The following is a 22,521-nucleotide window of genomic DNA, read 5'->3' as shown; positions in this document are numbered from 1 at the left end:
GTTCAATAAAGTTGTCAAGCATCACAGTACAGATGCACTTTAAGTGGCTGCTTCAGTCTCCTGTTTTCTCCGGAGTTCTTCCTGACGCTCCACAGGTTCTCCCAACATAACAAAGCCGCTCTTGTAATTGGCACTAATACAAATCATTGAAATAGCTTCAACAATAAATATTACACGACCTCCCTGCGTCCCTCTGCTGTGGAGTACAGCTGTCAGAGTGAGCTGAGGGACAAAAGCCGGAGGACGCTTAAAACCTAAACTCACTGGTTACAAATTAAGAGAATAAAGAAAATCCAAAGCGCCTCCAATAAATAAACTAATAAATGCCCGCTGTAAATCTGCACGCTCCTCCCCCCCAAACACGCACATCAATACATTACAAACAAGATCCTGACATTAGCCGGCCGGTCAGTCCATCGGCCTCCCGCGCTCCTCGCCCCTTTCAACCGTCTGAAATACTTTTACTTTTTGAACCACACCGCCTGAGTAATGGGGCCAAATATGAAGTATTTAAAGGCAAAGGCCGTCCTTCAGCAGTACTACCACCCGAAGTCTACATGGCTCTTTACCGAAGTTTAAAGAGAGACGGTGTCGAGGAGGGACGGCGGTGAGGGAGGCGGGTCTGGCAAAGAGACCCAAGGAAAAAAAAATATTTAAAAATGAGGAGAAAAAAATAATAAATGGCAGCACAGGGCGGCTGTGATGTCAGAGCAAAGGAATGTAAGCCATGTGGGCGGCAAACAAGACTCAGGGAATCAGAGACGAGGAAGACTGAGACAGAGAGAGAGAGAGAGAGACAGAGAGAGAGATACCATGACAGAGAAGTCAAAATAAATAAAATTAGAGGATGAGGAAGTTGGTGACAGATGGGGAAAGTGTCAACGTCAGGAGGAGCTGTGGTATTGAATGACAGTGTGTGTGTGTGTGTGTGTGTGTGTGTGTGTGTGTTTTCTGACATAACCAGCGGTCTGTCAGCTTCGGGTGTCCGAGTACTATATTGACACAGGGGAGTTCCCAGGAGCCAAATACACTCCAGCTGTTCCTGTTTCTCCCTCCTTCTCTCTGCCACCTACTTAGTGTGCCTCTCTGGGTTAAGTGAATCACGACACTGTGTGTGTGTCTGTCTGTGTCTGTGTGTGTGTGTCTGTGTCTGTGTCTGTGTGTCTGTGTGTGTGTGTGTGTGTGTGACGTTGTCACAGTGAACAGATGTGAGACCAAGTGACAAAAGAGCAGCAGGCTTGAAAATAAGTTAATAAAGGAAACTATGGGCTGCACTTTTCTTTTTTTTCACTTCACAAACACCAAATATGGAGACACTCCCTGTCCTTCACACACACACACACACACACACACACACACACACACACACACACACACACACTTTTCCACCGTGGCAGCACTTTGGTCGTGCAGGCATTTCCTAAAGCGTCTAGCGTCTTCTGAGAAGGAGGCTGAGCTGATCTCGGAGGTTTCTGTGAAGGTTTCAGGCTCTTCTGCAGGTTCAGACTGATAATAACGGTGAAACATTAACAGCCTATTTTAGCTGTTCTACAGCTGGTGTGGTCAGTGGGACACAGAGATGTACGAGCACGGCACATTTCTGGAGTGGGATATCCTGGAGTTGAATAAAAGGATTTTGGGAGTTTGTTTTCTAAGTTGAACTGCAGCTCATGTTCAGAGATTCAGCAGAGGAATATTTCCGTGTTCGTTCTCTGAGTGTTGAAGACGATGATTCAACTCCACTCCTGCCGTTTGCTGCGCAGCTTTTGTTGCCGTATTAGCGTTTCCCAGCATGCCTTAGTTATTTCTCCTTCACTTTTGAGAATAAAGAAACCAAATTAAGTGACGGGCAGAAATCCAAAGACCAGAATTTGCTGCGAGGTCAACGGGTTTAACGCGCACATCGTGGTGCGTTCACATACATGCGCAGACATCCAGAAGGGTTTCTATTCAACCCCACAGTCTTTTCTTAACGTGGGACGTTTGGATATGTCCAAGTAGGAAAATCCCACAAACCGATGATGGCTGAGTTCCTGTTCGCTGCTCCAGTTTAAGAGTCCTGGTTTGGAGCATGATGTCACCGCTCACTGGGACACTTCAGTAGAACAGAGTTGCAGCGATGTCCTTTCCTACGATGACACGTCGGGGCGTCTGCTGGAGGACTTTGAGCGCGGTCGTCCATTCATTAACGCCGTCCGGACAAATCTTAAAACCAGAGTTTTACGTAACTATGGCTGGATATCGCTCAAAGGTTTTATATACCGGTTCCTGTACCGATACTTTAACTTCGATGGCGCTTTCTCAACAAACATTTTTTTCATAATTCCATTTTAAGAGCAAGAAAGTCATGTCACACATAAACGGTACAAATTTACAGATGTCACCTCAATACGTCACGTGAAAGCTAGTTAGACGCTACAATTAATCACTGTTCCCTAAACGCCTCACATGGAAGCCATCACTCCATGCTACAATTTACCGATGTTCCCTAAACGCCTCACATGGAAGCCATCACTCCATGCTACAATTTACAATTCACCTGGAAAGAAGTACGGCTACGTATATTAAATAATGTATACTAACTGACTTCAATGCAAATGTAGCAAAATGGATGTGATTTAAAACAAGACTGTGTTAATGTGAATGAATCCTAAGTGTTGAGCTTTCGTATTGAATGACGAGCCATTTATTAGAACCAGACAGGATCAAAGAAATTCAGTCGGTGCCATTGAAGTATTTAGGTTTGGTACCGAGGCCAATACACAACCGGCAGAGGCCGAGTTGACTCGCATCTCATGAACACATCATCATCCCTGGACCTGGTCGATCATTAACCCTCCAGGTCAGTCTTTATCACCTACACTGTAATCAATGATAGTACGCTACAAAAGAAAAAAAAATAATGCTCCAAATATGGCTGTAGCAGGAATAATACATGTCTAAATAATACTAATCTTTCAGAAAGAGTTTTACATTAAGGGCCCTTTAAGTCCAATCCTGTCCTATGTGGCATCTTTAGGCTGATGACAGAAGTCTTTGTGTACAAATGAAACAGTCATGGTGAGAAATGGTGATCTAAATGTGATTTAAGTCTGTTGGTACTGAAACTACGCGTCATCAACATCAGACATTTTCCAACCAAGCACAATGGGCCGTAAAATTCCTATTTTCATTATTAGAAAGTATTTTTCTGGTACAAAAGAGTCCAGCAACGTGTGCAGTGGAAGTAGCCGACTACACAAAAATATCTACAACGGAGAAGTGAAGAGAAATCCTGAGATGTTTAACAACTAACTTACTAACCGATCTGTGAAGTCTGAAGCTTAAACAAGCCTCTTGCAGAAAAGTCCGACGTCCGGCACCTCGACAGGTAAAACCAAAACATCTCTCTCCCACACCGACGGGCCTCTCCAGCAGCAGCAGGGCAGGTGGAGACTTGCTGAGGAGGAACTCAAAACATTGGGAACATTCAACCCCCATCCCCACCCTGGTTTTTCTTCTTTTTTTTTTTTATCTACGCTGCTCCTCCTCTCTGTCACAGCCTCCACCTGACTCCATCTTTGTCTCTCTTGGTCTTATTTATACCCTGCAGGTGTTATATGGAGAACAGCTCGAGCCGGAAGGTAAAAACAATGCTGCAGCCCAGCCCCGTCGTACAGACCACCGCGATAGACCCGAGGAGCTGAGGCTGCAGATTATCTAATAAATCGCTCAATTATTTTCTCAATGAATCGATTAGTTGTTTGGTCTTTAAAATGTCCGAAAAAGTTAAAAAAAAATTCCGTCCGTCGTTCCCCACGGCCAAAAATGGCGTGCTTTGTCCGGACCGACAGTCCAAAACCAAAAGATATTCAGACTATTATCGCGGAGGAGCTGAAAATATTCACGTTAATGACTTAAAACCATTCATTTGCTGGTGATCAACAAAATAATCGACTAATTGTTGCGGCTCTATGAGAGACCAGAAAAGTCTTGTGATATTAACGGCCCGGACTAGTTTGAACTTTTAATGGCTCGTATTTGGGCTGACGTCAGAGACAGACGTGCCTTTAAATGTGTTAAAACACTTCAAATAATCAATAAATGCTGTGAAGCTTTTAAATGAACAAAAAAAAAAAAAGCTTCTCATGTTTAAATACAAAATATTTCCTGTAACTTTAAAATAAAAGTCCCTGCTCCGACCTTGTGTGTATTTTCTCAATATTCGTTAGTTTTCCACTAAATGTTGGACAAGTTGTCGAGTTAAAGATGTTTTTTGTTTTTTTAGGTTTAGTCTATTTGTACGCGCGTGTTGAGCTCTTAGTCTCACCGTCCGGAAAACAGCATGCATTCACTCACTTTTTGACTTTACCACGTAAATAAGGAAGTATTTCATCAGATTAAATCGCAGAAAAATTGGGTTTATCAACATGTATGCCTTCCACAGTATTTGTGCAGCATTATAACTGCTGCTAAGTTTCCTAACAGTAAATTTCCTGTTTACTCTGAGCACTTCCTCTTTGCTTTAATTAGACATTAATAACAGCTGAGCTGTTGGATAAAAACAACAGCAGCTGATCTGACACAAACAGACACAATACTTTGTTTTTCTTTCACTTCGATCTCGCAGTTTTAGAAATGTGACAGAACATCAAACTCGGCTGCTACGTGTTGTCACGCTCACCGGGAGAAGGTGTGTAGCAACCGCGCGCACACACACACACACACACACACACACACACACACACACACACACACACACACAACCTAAATAAAGTGCATAACGTCAGAGAAGCAGAAGAAATATTTTAGTAACTGGGAGTGACTGCTGTTGAATAAATGTGGCCTGAATCTAACTCTCTTCACTAATGAGTCATCAAAACAAAAGACTTTATGATCACTCCATTCTTCAGTCTTTTTATTGGCCACTTCTGTGTGTGTGCTAACATTCCTTATCATCTCTTTCCGTGTGTATTGAAATAAAAATAAAAATGTGTTGACTCCGGATGAGCAGAAGTATCAAGGCTAGTCGTCCTTGTCGTCCATCATGGTGTTTTTCCTCAAAGTTTTCTCTGCACAATTTAAGGCAGCGCAGGAACGACCAACGTTACAGAGTTTATCACTTCGCTGAAACACACACACACACACACACACACACACACACACACACACACACACACACACACACGATTATGATGAAATGTTACACACTCCTGGCACTTCATGAGGCTTTCTCTGAATGAGGGTGGGCTGGTGGGTGGGGAGGGGAGAGGAGAGGGGTGAGGGGGGGCACAGAGAGACGATGTGTGTGTGTGGATGCCACTAAATGTAAATGATGACAACAAGAGGTCCCTATCACTCATGTGTAGTGCCACTGTCAGCAGTTCCTAAATTTGAAGACCACATTTCCCATAAATATGCACACGACTGACTCGGTATTCATACGGGAAGTATTTAACGATGGAATCTCTGCCACTGATTTGCGAATAAAAAGTCAAAAGGTGGTGATGGTGTGGTTACTGTGTGTATAATAAACAGTACGATTCCTACAGTCTACAGAGCTTGTGAAGGATGTCCTCTGAAGTTCAGCCCAGCACCACACCCGCAATCATTTAATCCCGCTGGGAACAGATCGAAACCCACCAGCTGGTCCAACTCTCCCTTCAAAACAGCCGAGGAGACAGAGACCACACACACACACACACACACACACACACACACACACACACACACACACACACACACACACACACACACACACACACACCATCTGAACCACTTGTCATAGTTAGACTGGGTGGGGCTGTATGTTAGATATTTGGTTATTTTTGCTGATTAAGAAGTTTTGCTGCTCACAGCAGCTGCAGCGACAGCTTCAAATACTGTCCGTCAGTCAGCAAACAGCTGGAGGACCAGGGCCGCCGGGGAGCCGAGGTGCTGAAAATATTCTTCTGATAAGACAACGGGTCACATTATTAGACTTCAAAAGCCCAACCGGCCCCTCTAATCTTATTCACCCTCCGTTGTTTGCACTCTTTCGTTGTTCTTTTCACTCTGCTGGTTTCTTGCTCCACTTTCAGGCCACAGCTCCTTTTTCTTTTCACAACACTGATCGAAGTTATTTATACACTTCTTTTTATACACTCACACTTCCTCCTCCAACTCTCACTTCATACGACTCCTCCCTCTCAGTGCGTCTCTCTGCCTGCAGGTCTGAGGCACCTGCAGGCAAAGGTTTTTAAAGGTGAACAAAAAAGTTCCTGTGTGAGAGAGGAAACCTTCATAGTCTTAACCAAGGACGCTGTGTGTGTCACCAGAGTCAAGGCATAGGAAAAACACACACACACACACACACACACACACACACACACACACACACACACACACACACACACACACACACGGTTTCTTTCCACTACATTAGATTTAGACTTTATTTATCCCACAGTGGGGAGATTTAGTAACGCTGCCCATTCAGAGAGCTCCTATCATCCTGCAGGAGATTTTACTTTACAATACACGTGTCCCATTTTAAAAATTCAGTGTGTATTTGTTTATGACAAGTGCAGCTAAAATAGAAAACTGTGTAAGCATGATGACAGATGTAATAGATCTCCCATCAGTCGACTGAATTGCCCCAATCAGTGGATTCCAAAAAAATACACGACATTTTCACATCAAGTTCAACTTTTGGGAACTTTAATATCTCAGTTTGCACCACTGGTTAATAATAAGCCATCTGGACAGCACTGACGGGGCTTTAAGGCAACAGAGACCCGCTGAGTCTAAAATGGAGCTTATCAGCTGTGTTGCACCATCTATTGTTATTTGACCTTCCTCCGTTTGAGCACAAATGCTCCACTGAGATTCATGTTTTTTTTAGACAGTTTAAAGTCTGAACTCATTTCTTGAATAAACTTTGTTGATGTTAAACTGAGTTAATGAGATTGGTTGCACAACATTTGGCATATGGGGGTCGACGCTGATTGGTTAAAGGCAGCTCCAATAGTGTCAGTGTTGACTCGAGGTCTAAACCCATTAGGATGCAACAACTGGAAGCAGTCCTGAATGGACTGTGGCCAGACCCACATATTCATGGTGTGAATCTGGGTCTGGCGTTACCAGGCTGAGTAAATAGGCCACTAAACAGAAAGCGGAAGAAACATGGAGCCGTTTCCACCAAGCATTCCCAGCAGTTTCTAGCTTGTTAGCAAGTTAGCCATTAGCTCACCATCTACAGTATTTTCCAAACTAACACTACAAGTATGTTTCCATGTCTTTGGCACCACCTATTTTGCAGTGGATGAATTTCCCTGTTTCAATTTGTGGTGTGAATAAAAAGAACGAATCTACTATGCAAAAGTACAAGGCTTAAAAATAGTGCATTTAACATCCTAAATTTAAGTTTTGGTCTAAAACTGTTGAGGCAGAAGCATTCCTAACGAGGAAGCTGTGACTAAATCACAGGAAAAAGTAAATTGTTACGAGATGGGAGTTCATCGAGCTCAGTTTGTGTAACTTTTTCTTTCCCAGACACCAGACTGCCTTCATTCTCCTGTTTTAACGTGAACACGTCTAATGACTGATACGCAGTGAGCTATAAATAGTAAAATTAGAGATAATCTTAGTTAAAAAGGGATGTGTGGTGAGAGGGCGTGGGGGTGGGGGAATTTATTTAGTGATTATTTCCGCCGGCTCTGCTCGGCTTCAAAAGTTCCCGTGTGCTCCAGAGTCCTGCGTTAAACACACACACACACACACACACACACACACACAATGATGTGAACCCTTGTTTCAACAAACACTGAGATTTGCCTCCGGTGTTGTATCGCAGCAAACAGAGAGTGGGTGCGTCTCAACACGGACTGTATGGTTCAGAAGCAGTTGGAAAATTACAGGTACTTACACAGGACATCACTACAGGAGGGCTCAGGTCACATTGTCATGACTACAGGGATGGATGCAGAGGGAAGAGGGATGATCTCTCTCTCTCACACACACACACACACACACACACACACACACACACACACACACACACACTGAGGGTACTAAACATACCACATGCAACAGGTGACTGCAGACGCTTCACGACAGATGTGTTCATGAGTCACGAAGGAGTCGAGGTCCTAATATTCATCTCACTAAAAGGTACAGTAACATGGGTCCTGGGACTATTTTGGGATGGTTTACACAGCTCAACCTTCACAGTACGGGAATAAGGAGAGTGTTCGTATTTCTCAGACCACCTACCTTCTCCATGTGTGGGAGGCAGGCCTGAAATACAATGACTCACATTAGAAGGAATTCAAATACATGACTATTATTGTCCGTGGGTTATTGTTGTAGTTAACGTGGGGTTAAGTGCTGTAGTAACAGGTCGTGGAAAAACTAAACAGTCCTGCTTTAATGCCTAAAATAATATAAAATAAAATATTTAAAATAAAAACCCAAACCTTTCAACAGGATTAAACAAACCCATTGAACAGAACATCCACAAGGCAGAAAACCTGCACAAACACCCACAGAGTCTCTCCCTCTGGCCCGGGCACCGAACAAGTACGCGAGCAGGTGAAACGGGATTACTGCTCATCTTGTATCATCGGGTTAATCTGGAGTGGAGGTGCACGGGTTACCGTGCGTAAACACCCGGACAGGATTAGGAGGGGATTTAGTCCGAACTACGGTAAGTAAACGTGAATGAGCAGTTCTGTCCTCAGCTGACGGCGACTTCAGCCTGTCAGACAAGAGCGAGGGACGAAGCCGACCAAAGACACCCGCGAGACGCACTGAAACAGTCCTTCACACTGGACGATACACGGACCCAGCCGTCAAGAACCACAAGAATGAATTCATGGTTGCTTAATGTCTCAAGTGTGTTGGTTAAATCTCTGGCACTTCATGTCAGCGTCAAACTCGGCTGACTGTGAAGAGTCAGAATAGGACAAACAGATCGTTCAACCCGGTATCACAGCAAAACGGGAAATAAACACACCGGTCCACGACAGCAAAACGGGAAATAAACACACCGGTCCACGACAGCAAAACGGGAAATAAACACACCGGTCCACGACAGCAAAACGGGAAATAAACACAACGGTCCACGACAGCAAAACGGGAAATAAACACACCGGTCCACGACAGCAAAACGGGAAATTGCCACGCTTTGTGCTGTCTAGGTATGAAAGTCACGAAAGTAAAGCTCTCCCGTATTTGGACGAAAATGTAACCTGCTGTATGCGTACAGACATGTGATTTACCGGAAAATGAAACTTATTGCTGAATCACGTGGTTGGGGTCAGGGAGAAAGAACATAATTGGGGTTACAAAACAAAAAATGTAACAAAAGCATTGTCACCTCCTGGATTCAAACCTCATCGTCCCGCATGGCAGTCGATGACTAATGCCACCATGCCACTCCTCCTGTCACCGCCAAAAAAACCTGGTTTTGTTTTGTTGCGGGACGTCGGTCACATGACATTTACACGCATGTAACTTCCACGCCTTCAAAACGTGTAACGTTCACGCTCAGACAGCCCAAAGCGTGGCTATTCCACGTTCCGCCGTAGTGTTCCCGGCGTGTCTATTTCACGCGTTGCCGCGAGGCCGGGTTGGATCGTTTCTTCAGGTCAAAGCCAGATGAAAACGAACAGATCCACTCTCGTGTTGTGTTCTGTGAAACCTTTTATTGGGAGCACTCAAATTCTACAGAAACTTCCCATCTCGTGCGTGTACAAAAATGGCAGCGAAGCCGGTGTGGACTTTGACTCGCGTCCAGGGTGGTTTCCAGTCCCACAGCAGTGAAGGCTGTAATACTGAGGAGAAGCAGGACGCAGTCGCTCAGAGCTTTTATTCCCAGCAGGGCGGGGCTCGCTGCACCGCCGGCCGGGTTTTGGGTTATGGGAAAGAATCGCACGGAAAAGCGAAAGCAGCTGCCCACGGCAACGGGGCTGAAGATAACCAGGCTTCACACACACTGTACGTACGTAACCTCCCAGACAGCGAGTCATCATATGTCATATGTAAAACATACGCCGACTCACTGCCAGCCTTACTTCCACCCTACTGTCGGGTTTTTGCATGATTTCAAAAGCACACTGCATCTGTCTGGTATATGAAACACACACACACACACACACACACACACACACATACACACACACACACACACACACACACACTGAAGCTGCAACAGTAAACAGAGTAACGCTCACTACTGCAGGTGTTTTACATCAGACAATAGTGTTATTTGACTGATATTACATCATGATGATGCATCATCTAAATATTATGAATGCAACCGACACCCCCACCGTGAAACATTTGCATCGTGACACTGCAACACGCGGCGCAAACCACGACAGGATTTTCCACTTCGAATGGCAATTTCAGCTGCTCACCGCTCACACGCTTTAACTGTCTTCAGCGGTTCCACTTCAACTCGAACTTCTTTCAACACACGATCTGACAACTGCAATCTTTTTTACTCCAATGATGACATTTCAACTACTTTCAACTCCTACCGGTCACCTGACACTTCGACTTTTTAACTCTCACATTTCAAACTGTTTTTATGTTGTACTCTTCAACTGCTTTCATCTCTCAATCTTTATCTCACGGTTCTCCCTTCAGTGATTACACTTCAAACTGCTTTAACGTTGTACTCTAGCTTTTTACCTCTTACTTTTTCAATCTCAACTGCGTTCATCTCTTACTCGTCACTTCGACTGCCTACATTTCTTTCTGTTTAACTAACATTTCTCCTTTGAATACTTTCACAGACACTTCAAACCCTTTCGGGTTTTAAGTTTTTACTCTTTTAGTTCCTTTGACTTACACAGTTCATAAAACGTTCATTTCAACTGCTTTCAGTGATTACACTCTGCCCACTTTCCTTGACATTGTCCATCAGTATATTTATTTCAACTAGCACTAATTCATATTAATTTATTAACTATACTTTGACTGACGGCACTTTTGGTACTTGAACATTAACTGAACTCCTTTGAACACCTTCATTCATTCAGAGCTTAAACTGAAACTCTTATTTCAACAACTTTCATGACTGTATTTTATAATTGTTTCAGTATTCAGTTGATTTCAGATCTTTTTCATTTCTGGTTGTTCACTCTTTACATTAATAATGATACATTAAGAATTAGTTATGATGGATTAAAAAGAATTCCTTAATTTGCATTAGTCCATAAATATTCCTTCAATTTTTCCCTGATCTGACCACTAAGAAATTTCTGGATAGAGCAGCTGACACTGTTTTCTAATGCTGACCTCTAAAATTTGCATCAGCCAACATCCTAAAGCCCAAAGCTCTCTCACCATGAATCTGTGTCTCTCCGTCTCCAACTGGCTGTCTGACAAAGGCCGGATCAATAATCATTCCCCTCCAGTGTCTCCAACACGTTCCCATTTAAAGGTCTGACTCCCTCAAACACAAGCAGTCATCATCCATACAACCTCCCACACGTCAACATCACCAGCTGGAGCTCATTTTATTCACTTAATTGAATTATCGCCTGACCTGATCTTTGATTGATCTCATGTCTCAGCCCTCTCTCACAGGAAATAGTGAAGTGGTAAAGGAGGGGTAGATTCAGTTTTAAGACACTGCTCCTATTTTCATACATTACATAAAGCAGAAGACAAAAACTTGTGTAATACGCTCCCACTCGCAGTTATTTGAACCCAGTGAAAGAAGCACGCACAAAAAAATTGACCTTCCAGCTGGAACTTTACGATGCGGCAGAAAAATATCTACCGGATGATAACAGTCAAATTCAAAGATCTGGAGTTCAGATCTCAGCCATCTCGCCCATAAAATGTGATTTGGCCACTTAATGATTTGACTCAACATTTCTATGTCTTCAGAAATGAGTACAAAGGTCATGAGTCCACTTCCAATCGCTAACTACTGTTGCGTTAGGACGTTATCAGCGCCATTCCTGGCTTAGTCTAATGTGATATGTGGGTTTAATGTTATCAGAGCAGAATGTCCAAAGCGCTGGCAGTATCTCAATGCTTGGGTTTATACTGTAGTCACAGATGCCGGCTTTTAAATTAGGCATGTCTAGTGTAGGACAAGCAACAGCTGTAGACTCTGTGACTGAACATGGAGCTGTTGGTATATACAGCGTATTATTTCAGCCTTTTCTCCAGTTTGTTACATGTTGCATTAAAAGGTTATATGCACAGCCTCTTAAAGGAATGATTCAACATTTTGAAAAACAATGTCTTTGTGTTAAATATTATAAATAAAGAATAAAGATAAAGAATTACCTCCATCCATTATGCTGCCTTCAGACGGGGTCGCGCTTACAATGCTCACGTGGTATTCACGACCTCAGGCCTCAGAGGATCGGAGTTCACGTATTGTGATATGTTTGCTGACGGTTTAAGAAATAAAGGAGTCCTTACTGAAGTTGTAAAATGTACAATGTTATAATAAAATTTAAAAAAAATAAAAAGCTCTAATCAAGCAGGAAGACTCACTCGTGGAGGGACGAGGTCATAATCCCTCACCGGCTCCCCACCCACAAACCCTCCCAACGTTTCGCCCATTTCTTTCGTTGGTGTGAAGTGTAAACTTCCCTCAGCATGACGAAGCGTGTCTTCAACAGCCATACCGTTTACTGATGTCCACAAGTCGGACATGACAGGCTCACAATACAAGGTCAATAAAGTGGAAATAACCCCACCCACCTCACCCCCTCACCCCCACTGAACATTTCCGAGAACACAGTTCAAGAACAGGAGTGTGTGTGAATACACAAGCATGTGTGACTGTCTTTCCTGTTGAAAAGCGGATGGTGGCGATCTGGCTGGCAGCCTGGCGGTCAGGTGTGTCCTCTGGGATCTTCCCAGGATCCACCTGAGAGAGTTCATGACCTGGAAAACCTTCACCCTGTCCACAGCTGCTCATATATCCGACAAAATAAAGCTCATAAGGGTGGATACAAGAATCACAGAGCTTTCAGTTATATTCAAGTCATTTGGTTCTACGTGACCCATTAAGGAATCTTCTAACTAACATAACGTTGAGCCAAAGTAAGGCTGGTATTCAATCAGATAAATATTCAAACAGCAAGCCAGGACCAGTAAACTGACTTTTGTTCTCTTGTGAAACCCAAGAGGCTCCCGGAGAAAAATGTCAAATGAGAATGTGGGCAAACTAAGCTCTTCTTAGCTTTGTGAGTGATCCAACATTATCTGCATCATCTAAAATAAACAAATAACCCTTTCACAAACCCTTGTATTGTGACTGTGCTTACATAAGCGCACAGAGTCAGAGAAAACACCTAATCATGTCCAAGCAGATGCAAATTTAGGGCTAAAACTTGTTTAATTTAAATGCAAACAACCCAAAAAAAAACACTCTCAGCACAACACTGTCACAGCCATGAACAAAAATATCACTGAAAACCCAGCCCATCCAGAAAAAAGAGAAAAGACTGAGGCATGGCTCTGGGGGGAAAAAAAAACAACAAAAAAAAAAACTGCCTTTTAGCATCTGCACCACATCAGCCCAATGGAAAATGCAGCTAAATGAGTCCCATCGGGGAATACACAACCAGGGGGGAATTTGTTTGGAAACATGTATTGACAGCAGCATATCGACGCCTGTTTTGTGCCAAGTTGGATAACGGAGCAGACTATGCCTGACGAGTATCCTGCGATGTGCAGACGTTCTTAAATTAGTCCCGTACAATATAACACTGTAGGTCAATGCGACGCGGCTGCGGCTCCACACAGCCCCGCTTCAAAGCCAATCATCTCCAATAACAAGCTGTCATTTAAAGCAGCTTATATCAAACTTACAGGCGAGTGACAGCCGACTGAGCGGCAGCTGCAGGCAGCCAGAGGACGCTGGGAGGTCCTGACCTCCAGGTGACCTTTAAGCAATAGGTCAGCTGCTCTAAGGAGCTTGACCCCGAGGACGATCCGTCCATGCTGACTCATTACTCCACACTTCTGGTTTCAGTCTTCGTGTGCATCTTTCTTTCTAATGTGCAGCAGGAGGCTATTTCGCCTTCCTCGCCCTGTTGGATGGGTAATCTGCCTCACTCTTCATCAGGATGAAGGCCAGACAGTTTATGAACCCCAAAAGAGGCCATTTAACCAAGGACAAAATCTGAAGACCAGTTAAAACTGGTAGGACCGCAAAATAATGTCAATGCAACAGGATTCTTTTAATTATCGGATACAACTTCCTTTAAAAAGTTTGGGCATAAACAGGTTGCATTTCTGTAAACACCAGGTGCTCATTTACGAACCACACACACATTAACAGGTGGGCTGACTTGTTGACAAAGACATCACCTGCAGAGCCACTTTCTCAGCTAGAGCCAGACAGCTGAAGTCCAGCCAGCAACTGGCAACTTCACAGCAGTCTTTTAAAGGACCAGTAAGGAGTGGTAGGAAGTCGGTTCAGTCACATTCTTTCCTTTGCAAAATCATATTTACTTGCATTTATAAAGCCATCTGACCAACATTGAATAAAGATGAGGTGATTTCTGGGCAAACCGGTCTTCAAGTCAGTGGTGAGAGGTGGTTGCAGGCCATTCATTTAGAGGACTACAATAATGATTATCTCGCAAATACTCCACTCCCTCCCGTGAAGGAGACATCTCGTCCTCAGGTGAGACGTGCTGTGAGGTAATCCACGTGTCTGTCTGCCGCCTATAAAAAGACACTCCCAACCGGAGGGATTTGATGTTGTGGGCCACAAGCCAAATCAGTTCATCGCTGGAAGTGGACAGCACTGCCTTCACTTGTCACTCAGCCGATTCGCAGACGATACAAGTCCCTGATCGCTGACACAGAAAAGCGTCACACCAAACTTCATTTAAAAACTGGCCTAAAATTGGATCTCTTTTGCTTTGCGTACTGGTCAACGAAAACACGAGGAGAGCACTCGTAGAAATCCAAGATAGCATTCATTATTTAAACCGGCATACGTATGAGACACTAACAGTACCTATTTAAACTTAAGTTTTCAACTTCAGCGCGAAGCTGGGTTCGCTCACGGTACCCTGTGTGGACACTTCGTAGAGGGACTCTGGACCAGTTGAGTGTACACGCGGACATATTGCTATAGTAATAAAAACAAATGCCATTTTGGGAAAATGCAGAACTGGACTGCGGCTCCCGCTGTTTTGTCAGTAGTCTTGCATGTTTCATGGGTTACAAATCTGCGACCAGCAGGCTGCGCCGCGTTAAAACGGTACATTTCTGATCTGCGTTTGGCACTGGGGTTTTTTTTGTTTTTTTTGGGGGGGGGGGGGGTTGTTTTCCATATGGCACGCACGAGCGCGTTCAACCCACTCACTCAAGCATGCTGCAAGGTCACAAATCACCAAGCGCAAAACTGCCCAAATGTTACAGCGGCAACGAACACAACACTCCTGTCATGACAAAAGAGCCCGACGAAAGTTCCTCCTGCGTGGAAAACCCGAGTGTTTTCAAGAAAGCGCGGCGGCGAAATGAGCGTTTGCGCGAAACGTACCTTAAAACAGCCGAAACGGTGCGCTGCTGTTCTCTTGACTTCGAGCGTCCGGACAGCCCGCTGGAGACGTGCAGCTCAGGCCCTCCTCTCCTCCGTGTGAGTGTCAGCCCACTGGAGTCAGTGTCTGTCAGGAGGTAACGCCGGGTTTCTCCTGACCCTCCCACCGCTCCCAAAGCACAGTCCAGCGCTCCCGCTGTGGGCTCCGTCACCTCCGTCACCACCTCCACCACTTTCTCCCAGACTGCAGCCTCAGCGGAGGGCTTCACCTCCTCTGGCAGACACCGCTCATATTAAAAAAATAAAAAACGGCGGTGAAATGATATTTGACGGTGTTGCTATGAAAGAAGTTTGTAGTTGTGTTGGTTCCCCTGAACCCGGTGGGAATGGTGTGGTAACCCCCCCCCCCCCCTCCTTCCTTGTCTTTCATTTAAGGGCAGAACAGTCCTGTACTACCAGGAAGTTCATCAAAAACCCACCCACTCTCCTGCATGACGGGTAGTTTATTTCAGCCAAGCCGTCTGTTTCCCCTGTAAACACACTTTACTTGTCTTCTTGGTTAGTAGACAAAATGCAGCTGGTGGGCACGTGGAATAACATACAGACTCCTTTTCTCTTTACGCGGCAACACCAAACTTTATTGGAAATGGAGACATTTATTTCGTATTGCGTGTCTGCACACAAGTGAAATCCCTGAATAAATGAGTAAAAAAAAAAAAAAAAACCAGGATTATAAAACGGCATCCACCAACACTTGTTAAAGTCAAACTTTCAACTTGGACAACTTGTATGTGTGTGTGGTGAACAGCAGGGAGCCAACGGTGAGCGCGGACAGAAAACAAACTATATTTGAATGGAGTTCGGCGCAGCCGCTGTGGGCTGACGTGTGTCTCCCATGAAGGGTGGACCCAGCGCCTTTCAGACACTAATTACGCCACAGAGTCGTGACGAAGTTCAAGCGTTTGCACCAAAGCTGCTCTCGCAATATCCGTTTCAAAGAGTTCTCGTACCCTCTACCGTCAAAACAGGCGCCATTGCACCTCGGAGGCGTCACTGCGCGGCTCCTCCCGGCAGCGCACAGTCCGGCCTCCTCCCTCATGTCAACTCATGGAAACAGGCGACAAATCAAACTTTCCCTCACCCCAAACGATTTGAATAGGTTTGATTTTTCATATTTTCTTCGTTCAGTTTTATTTCCCATGTTGTTTTTGTGCTGAACTCTTTACTCATTGGTTGGCTTCATAGATACTACATTCAATAGGGATTTTTTTTTTTTTTTTTTTTTTTTTTTTTTTTAAGTCTAAAAATACCAGTTAGCCGACAAGTAATCCTAAACTATTTGTTTGACCCTCATCGATGCCGGTGGTAGTTTACATGAGTCCCTCACGTGACATCCTGACGGTCCAGTATACTTGTAAACAGCTCGGGTATTGTTCCAGATATTACTGCAGTTACGCAACGTGTGCTGTGCTCATGTGAAGGTGACCTCGACCGTCTGGACAGCTGGGTGCCGATGCCAGAGCTGGACTGCAATATGGCTGCACTGCCAGAGGGGGGAGTGATCGATTCAGGAACCCACAACCACTGGCATTCACTGACACACACACACACACACACACACACACTGCAGGTTATATATCCTGTTGACAAGGCAATGTTAGACAGAAAGGTTGGTCATGACACCGACTCCACAACTTCAGATCTGACCCTGTGAGGGAAAATCATCAAACACTGCCATATCTTAACCACACACTAAATCTTTTTGTTTGTTCCGGAGTCAAGTTAACAACGCATTGTTGTGGTTTAATTTAACAAAACTTCACAGGACTACAATTTGTTTCCAAATGTATTTGGAAACTGAATCCGTCACAGCAATCCTATGTGATCGCACAGTTAATGTGAGAAGGTTTTTGATACCAAATGATGCACAGCGGAGCAAGCAAGCAGCGTCAGGGACCCTCAACACACCTTTCACATGCACCCAGAGACGTAGGCTGATGTGACCTTAGAGGAATGTGGGAAGGGGAACAAACGAAGTTGGAATGTCTTTGTCGTTTCCTCCCGTCCAGGCTGCAGTACATTCCTCACCTCCTCGATCATCACCGACCAGCACACAGCAGGCTGCGTTAACCACGCCACAGTCCTCATAATGTAACTCCACATCCCGGGTCAGCCCAGCTTGTAACTGTACCAAATGGTGCCTTCTACCACGGGAGGATTTATTTTAAAGAGCTCACTCCCTTCATTCCTTAGATGCTGTACATATAGACACTGAACTTCAGCTGCCCTTATTACTGCCCTCCTGCATAAGCTCAGCAGATACATGATGCAACACATGTCAAAATGCCTGCATGGAAACAACACTGAGCTTCAGCAGCTTCAGGCTCAGACAAGAAGATCCTAACAGGACACCAACATTTACACATTTCTGAATCGGTGTAATCCTGACTTTGAAGGGCTACTTCAGGCCGATTCATCATTGTACCTTCAGGAAGTTAATGATCTAAATAAGACGTGGACGAAGAACTGTGTTCCCAGTTTGTAATGCAGGATTTCTGTCATAAACATATGTAGCGACGAAGAACGAAGTCTAAAGTCACGTTATACAACTGTTCATCTGAGCAGAAAGTGGCTGACTTTTAAAAAATATCTTTCACAAAGTGTTGTTTTCTTTTTTTCTTTCCACCATCCGTTCTCAACATTTCCCAGAACTCCTGTACTTCAGATTTCAATCGATGCTCCTCATGTGGGAATCACTTTCAGGCTAGCTGGCCTGCTAATCTGGACAAAATGCCTTAAATCCCGTAAACCTGTGATAACTATTTTTCTCTTCTTTTTTTTTTGGCCACCTGGGTGCAGCACAAACAAGCTGTAAACATGATGTGACAAACATGTTGGGAATCAGTTGCTCATTAGTAGATCCAGCAGCAGAGATGGAAACCAGTTCACATTCATGTGGAGTCATTTACAAACACCTGATGAAGGCAGCTCCATTGTTCACCACCATTTTTTGCTCCACTTTTGGTCCCCACCAACGTCTGTTAGAAAAACCTGTTTGTTTGTTTTTTTGAACCTGTTAAATGCTGCAGTAACTTTATCCAGGTACTCGTAGTGTTCGGCGGGTTTCGAGTGCTTTTGTTTTTACTGAAAACGGCAACACTGGTGAGAGTCAACCTCAGCAGGAAAAGTTTGGGCCTCGCAGGCAAAACGATTTCAAAGATTGTGAAAGGTGAAAGGAACTTCACAATCTGGTTCATCACTTGTTTCCCACAATATTCAGTACAATGTTAACATAATATATTGATTATATCTGCTCTCCACAGACTCCGTGTGACTGCACAGGGATCTGTTCTACTGGGGCTCCAGTGGAAATCATTATATCTGCTTCTACTCCAACACAAATATTGACCCACAACGATGTCCCGCATAAGTAGTCATGTGGGACCGAACTTGACTTTCACAGCCGGTGTGTTGCATGTTTCTGCAATAAAACTATTTCGCTGTAACGTTAAGTTGTGTTTGTTCAGTCATGAGTGGGACTCGGAAAATTCACCACAGACAAACAATTTATACTCAATCCGACGACGTCTGCTGTTCATCACCAAAAGGATGTTTCACAGCAGACACTGTGATACTTAAAGTATTGTGAACTCTTCAATGAAGGTTCTCCTTGACTCTAAAACGCGCTCCACAGCATGATTCTTGTTGTTACACAGTTCAAATGTCTGAAAAAAACGTCCAGAAATTACAGAGGCAGCCTGTTTTGACATTTGTAATTAACTACGCTTAAAAATTCTGAGAGCACGGCTCAGAGCCAAACTGGATTTAAACTTATTTACTAACCACAGACGTTTTGATTTATCAGCGCAATTTACTTGACAGACAGTGTATTTTGAGGCAATTTACAGTTCTCAAAATATGTAAATGTTTCTCCACGTGAGCCCTGTGGGAGATGAACCCGGTAACCTTAGAGCCGTGTCAGCATCCGTTTCTACCCACTCTCGTAAAAGCCACTGGAATGAAGGACGAGTGGAACAATCTGACTCCAGATCAGGCCTCAGTGTGTGAACTGACCTTGCAGCCGTGGCAGTACTTGTCTCCATTCATCCCCGGAGAAAAGATGATCTCCCCCGTCGGGATCAGCTGGATCCTCAGTTCCATCATCGTTGTTGTTTTGTCCTCTGTTCCTTCACCGTCTCTCAAAGCGATCCCGTCTTGTGTTCTGCTCGCTGTTCCTCTCTCCAACTTTGTCAAGAGTGTCAAAGCAAAACTATATCAGCTCTTCCCTCAGGTTTAGTTGGAAAATCCTCAGAAAAAGAACGCGCCTAGGAAACCATCCCGAGAAATGCCTGAAAAGCACAAAAAAAAAAAAAAAACGCAACTGTCGGAAATCTTGGCTCCCATCAGAGATACATGCACGTAGATCATAGGATCTCTGCAGATATCGTGGGAGCGGGAGCGCTTACCTGACAGAGAAATATCACTTCCTGACACGAGGATCAGCGAGAGGAAAGCAGTGATTGGAGGTGCTCAGCGTCGGCGCTGAGATCTGGGGTTGTTACCTGTTGCAGAGCAGAAAGTCACAGTGAGGCCGGCAGCCACAGGATGTTTCCTCTCTGGGCGAGGGATCACGGGGAGGATATGGAGCCGAGCCGGACTCGAGGTGGATGTCACATGCAGAGGATATGTCTTTTGTCTTACAGGAGAGAGAAAGAGAGAGAGTGTGTGTGTGTGTGTGTGTGTGTGTGTGTGTGTGTGTGTGTGTGTGTGTGTGTGTGTGTGTGGTAAACACATTTGTACCTCCAATAAAGAAACTGTAAGTGTTTTTTTTCTAATAAAGGGAGCAGCGTAGGTCAGCGGGTGCCAACATTTCTTTACCCCTTCAGTGAATCCACTCGTATGTTCACTTTTCATTTGAGTTTATTTTAAATGGAACGTCATCAAACACTCATTTTATAAAGGTGGGTTTACAATATTTTCTTTTTCATTCAGTTGAAGTTTCAATATTTAATTAGGTTTTAGTTTGCAGTTGTAGCTTTCTGCCTGGAGCTACAGGGTTTTTGCTGAAACGTACATATTTTTGATCCTTTATCCACACATGTGGCTAATTATTCCAACAATTTATGCACTTCGTTTATGTTATTATTTTGAGACATTCATTTCAACCATTCACCCTTTAGTTTTAGTTTATTTCAACTTTTATAAATTGCTTTTATTTCAACCAACTGTCCCTTAACTTCAGCTGAGAGTTCAACAATTTACTATTTTACTTCAGCCAGCATTTCAATTATTATTTTATTTAGCCTCTACAATTTGGACCTTTTAGGATACCTTTAACTTTTACTAACATTTCAACAATTTTGCATCTTTGAGTGAGCGTTTCAACCGTTCATCTATTTGAATCATTTAATGTTAGTAGTTAATTCATTTATCCACAACTTTTAGCTCTAATTTCAACCATTTATCTTTTTCTTTTATCTCGCTTTCATCAACTTTAATCATTCATTTATTACTTTGGGCAATAATTTCCACCCTTTCACCTTTACTCAGCTATCATTTAACAGTTTACTTATCTTTCAGCTCGTAGAATAATTTACTTTGAGCTATTTCAATAATTTATCCACTAAACATTTTATTTACTCACTTCTATCTTCTTCACTTTATTATCCATTAGCAAGCTATTTAACTATTTTTTTTTTTTTTTTTTTTTTTTTTTAGCATCTATCCATTACTTTTCACTCAGTGTTACAACCATGTATGCTATAGTTAGTAATTTCATTGAATTATCCATTTTTTTTAGCTGTGGATATTTATTTATTTTAATTAGCATTTAAAAAAGAAATCAGCTCAGCTCATCCAAAATCTTTCCACCCTCTTTTAAATATCCGCTTCCAGTTCAACTTCTTGTTTTTCCTCTGCTCCTATCAGATAATTGATGGCTCTGGTCACAACTTTAACATCGCACACACGCACACACACACACACACACACACACACACACACGCACGCACACACACAGATGGCTGGCCTGAAGAGCGTTTCTTCCTCGAAGCATCCTGCCTCAGACATTCCCAGTACCCACCCAGTAGATTGAGTGTGTGTGTGATGTATGTGTGTGTGTGTGTGTGTGTGTGTGTGTGTGTGTGTGTGTGTGTGTGTGTGTGTGTGTGTGTGTGTGTGTGTGTGTGTATGTGTGTGTGTGTGTGTGTGTGTGTGTGTGTGTGTGTGATGTATGTGTGTGTGTGTGTGTGTGTGTGTGTGTGTGTGTGTGTGTGTGTGTGTGTGTGTGTGTATGTGTGTGTGTTTGCGTGGCGTGACGGAACCCACTTGTGCTTCCCTGAGGATGTTCAAGCAAGAGACACGATTCGCACCGCACGATCTCTAAAAACAAATAGGAGGACTCGTGCTCTCGTATAGCGAAACACTTCCCGTCTCCAGGGACACTCAAAACACGCGCGCACACACACACACACACACACACACACACACACACACACACACACACACACACACACACACACACACACACACACACACACACACACACACCATGTTGACAAAGGGTTGGTTTCCAGGGTGATGGGCTACAATGTGACACGGCAGTCGTACATCGCTGTCTGAAAGACAGAACAACATAAACATCTTCTCAGTGATAGATAAACACACGGCGCTGAGATGACCTCCCTGACCCGTCGCGTTCCTCCTCACTCACCGCCTCCACTGCGAGACACATATCCAGTTTTCTTCCGCTCATTATGCAATTTTCTGTATTCCTCATAATTTGCGGTGAGATTTGAGCGAACCGTGTAATCTGGGATCTCCGAGCCACATCCGATGTTTCATGGTTGAGTGACTGCAGTCAAAAGTTAAATCTTGACACCGTGTGGCTCCTCTGCAACGGTTGTGTTTCCCTCAATGCTTTGTTCTTGGGCCGACTGAGACGCTAATATGTTTCAATAAATAGTCAAAAGGCCTCTCTGCCTTGCGCGTCCATACTTCGTTATTTGAGCGTGAGTGCGGCACAAGAT

The 22,521-nt window shown here is 43.9% G+C and overlaps 1 protein-coding gene across 3 annotated transcripts in view; it reads right to left on the bottom strand.

The window, feature by feature from the left end:
* The window catches only part of LOC138196995 (unconventional myosin-Ic-like), a 65,453-nt gene extending 45,621 nt beyond the window's left edge, over positions 1 to 19,832 (bottom strand). Inside the window, exon 1 of one of the 3 annotated variants that reach the window (XM_069147421.1) lies at positions 19,568 to 19,832. In XM_069147421.1, the coding sequence (XP_069003522.1) occupies positions 19,568 to 19,657 (90 nt within the window). In that variant the 5' untranslated portion in view covers positions 19,658 to 19,832. Of the gene's footprint in view, positions 1 to 15,496; positions 15,870 to 19,567 lie in introns of those variants that run through there. The other 2 variants (XM_069147420.1, XM_069147424.1) reach the window with 2 other exon arrangements.
* Between the last annotated feature and the right edge of the window lie 2,689 nt (positions 19,833 to 22,521).

Source organism: Embiotoca jacksoni, unplaced genomic scaffold (assembly GCF_022577435.1).
Source record: "Embiotoca jacksoni isolate LCO1_2020_lvr unplaced genomic scaffold, fEmbJac1.0.p SCAF_14, whole genome shotgun sequence".
In the NCBI taxonomy this organism is placed as follows: Eukaryota; Metazoa; Chordata; class Actinopteri; family Embiotocidae; genus Embiotoca; species Embiotoca jacksoni.
The sequence above is the reverse complement of the archived record's forward strand: the minus strand, read 5'-3'. Positions and strand labels throughout refer to the sequence as shown.